The sequence below is a fragment of the Cyprinodon variegatus genome, unplaced genomic scaffold (genome assembly GCF_000732505.1).
Source record: "Cyprinodon variegatus isolate N-32 unplaced genomic scaffold, C_variegatus-1.0 Scaffold1835, whole genome shotgun sequence".
Classification (NCBI taxonomy): Eukaryota; Metazoa; Chordata; class Actinopteri; order Cyprinodontiformes; family Cyprinodontidae; genus Cyprinodon; species Cyprinodon variegatus.
The window spans coordinates 40,961-43,566 of record NW_015152288.1 but is presented as its reverse complement, the minus strand read 5'-3'; the positions used below and the strand labels follow the sequence as shown (position 1 = coordinate 43,566).

The 2,606-nt window shown below is 38.8% G+C and overlaps 1 protein-coding gene across 1 annotated transcript; it reads left to right on the top strand.

Moving 5' to 3' along the window:
• The first annotated feature begins 173 nt into the window (after positions 1-173).
• On the top strand, positions 174-2,272 carry ptrh2 (peptidyl-tRNA hydrolase 2). Its single transcript, XM_015404710.1, has 2 exons — positions 174-306; positions 1,543-2,272. Exon 2 carries the CDS (start codon positions 1,557-1,559, stop codon positions 2,070-2,072), a length of 516 nt encoding a protein of 171 aa, XP_015260196.1. The 5' UTR covers positions 174-306; positions 1,543-1,556; the 3' UTR covers positions 2,073-2,272.
• The last annotated feature ends 334 nt before the right edge of the window (positions 2,273-2,606 follow it).

Below are 2,606 nucleotides of genomic sequence, written 5' to 3'. Positions count from 1 at the left end.
CTGTATGCAGAAGTTAACCAGAAGGTGGCAACATTGTAACTGCTGCACATAAAGTAACTCCAGAAACAGAAAAAAAAACTCCATGTGATAAAACTGGGGTTTTATTTAGCATTATGTAATTATTTTATGTATACATCAAGTTATTAACTATATAATTTCCTCCTTTTTTCCATCGACGACCAGGCTCCAGGCCGATAGGTGGCGCTGAAAACACTTTAAGTTGTTTTGCCAACTGTAAAAGAATAAAAGAGAATAAGACAGCGTGATGAAACTTCCTCCATGCTCTCTAATCCCCCCATAGAGCAGGTATGAAACATTAATGCTATGTTTTGAAATAACTGGTTATCTTCAATGTTTTAAATCTGCATCAGCGCGCGCATAAATATGGGATCTTCCGGTTCATGTAGTCAGGAAGCTAACAGGCTAACTAGCTGTTCATGTTTTAGCCGAAAGCAGGAAACGTTTGCTGGATCAATCTAAGATTAAATCTGCGGAAAGTTTTCTGTTCTCACATTAAGATCTGAATTTAACTTTATCAGAAAACGCAGAGGTTTATCTTCCATTTATTCTATGTTTCATGAAAATGCAAAATGATTCCCATCGATAAAAACCAGTTCAGTTTCAGTTTTAATTTAATAACCTTTAGATCGGATGTTTGGCTTCTTTTGTTTTCAATCTGTTTCTGGTTTGAAGAGGATATTTGTTTTTTAAAAAGATAAACACGTTTATTGGTAATGAATTAGCTCCTGTAATTAGGGAGAATAGGAAATGAAATAATTAAATAGTCCAGGACATGAATGTGGGATTAAATTATTCCCCATTAAATGTGAAACAGAAGAAAAATGTGGACTCCCTGAAAACCCCATAAACAGCTCGATATGGAAGAGGATTAGAGCCACTGGAAAAATAAAAGTTAACTGATTTTTTTTTTTATTTGACTTCAGTATAAGATGAGAAAAGGTAAGAATTCTGACTTTAATCTCAGAATCATGACTGAATTTTGACAGCTAGCAAACATGTTAGCATCAAGCTGTAGCCATGTCTGTTTCAGAGACTAGCTCTATTGTTTCCATCAGCTTCTGCTCTTCCATTAATGAAACAGCATCACCAGGGACCCAAGTTGCCTAATTTCATCATTTTCCACCAATGTGTCACTGTTTCTCCCAAACAACTCACATCTTTGTCAGTGAAGCTGAGTGCTCCACATCTCTGCCTTCATGGTGCCCATCTACATTAAAATCCAAAATTCTGAGATTAAAGTCTGAATTCTGCCTTTTTTCTGCATTAAACTGAAATAAAATTTAAAATCAGTACATTTTTTAAAATTTCTTCAGTGGTCCTAATCCTCTTCCGTAGCTTGACCTTTAACCCCTGGTACTCTTCTTCCTGGTCTGTTTTCTAAGGAGTTAATTCATCATAATTACATCTAGCTGCCTCCTTTAGTAAATTAAACCAAGCTTAATATTAGTAGCTGTTTCCTAAAGTAGACCGGACCAAATTAATTCTGTCTTATATGTAAAGTGATGCTGTTGATGTTCACAGGTTCAACAGACACCATGGATGTGCTGTATAGTCCTCTGGGCTGGGGCGTCGTCGCCGGGCTGGGCTGCGGACTCCTCCTAGGCTGGCACCTCCGCACGCGTCTTGGCCCCACATCCAAGAGCCTGATGAAAGCGATGGGGAACGGCACCGAGGAGGCCAGCGTGATGGGGGAGGGAGGGGAGTTCAAGATGGTTCTGGTGGTCCGGAATGACCTGAAGATGGGCAAAGGGAAGGTGGCGGCTCAGTGCTCTCATGCTGCAGTGAGCGCCTATAAGCAGGTTCAGCGCAGGAGTCCTGAGCTGCTCAAACAGTGGGAGTACTGCGGCCAGCCCAAGGTGGTGGTGAAGGCCCCTGATGAGGACACCCTGATAGATCTGATGGGCCGAGCCAGGGAGGCGGGACTCGCCGTCAGCCTCATCCAGGATGCAGGAAGGACACAGATTGCGCCCGGCTCTCGCACCGTGCTGGGCGTCGGTCCTGGTCCAGCGGATCTAGTTGACAGCGTCACTGGAGAACTGAAGCTCTACTAAAGTTGTTCTTTGTTTTTTAAATGTATAATTTCATCTTCCAAACAAGAATTATCATGACATTTTTTTTTGTGAATATTAATGCTGATCTGTTTTGTAATTAAATTTAAACGGTGACCTTCAGAAAGAACAGACTTTATATGTGATTTGTTAAATAAAATAATAATGGGTTCAATTACCAATATTTAGCTTTATTTGATTAACTAATTATTTTAACGACAAAAGGTTGTTAATAGAGTTTTAAAAGAATTTTATACAAATTTAGCTAGGACTGACATTTGTACAATTTGTCTACCTTTCATATAAAATGTGTCTATATATTTTTTTTTAACAGTTTTGGTTTAATTATTGCCTTAAATTTCCTTCTTTCTGCAGATGTTATGTTTAATAGTCCTTTGAACCATCATTACTTTGGTTTATAGCATGTGGTGGTAAGCTTAAAGAGAGCTTCAGGATTTATCTAGTGAGCTGTTTTACCCAGAGTCCAACTAAAAAGTTTTTGGAGTCAAAAATATAACAAATAAAACTTATTTTTAA

What these genes read in the sequence shown, in the direction of transcription:
- ptrh2 (XM_015404710.1), top strand. Translation starts at nt 1,557, where the DNA reads ATGGATGTGCTGTATAGTCCTCTGGGCTGGGGCGTCGTCGCCGGGCTG.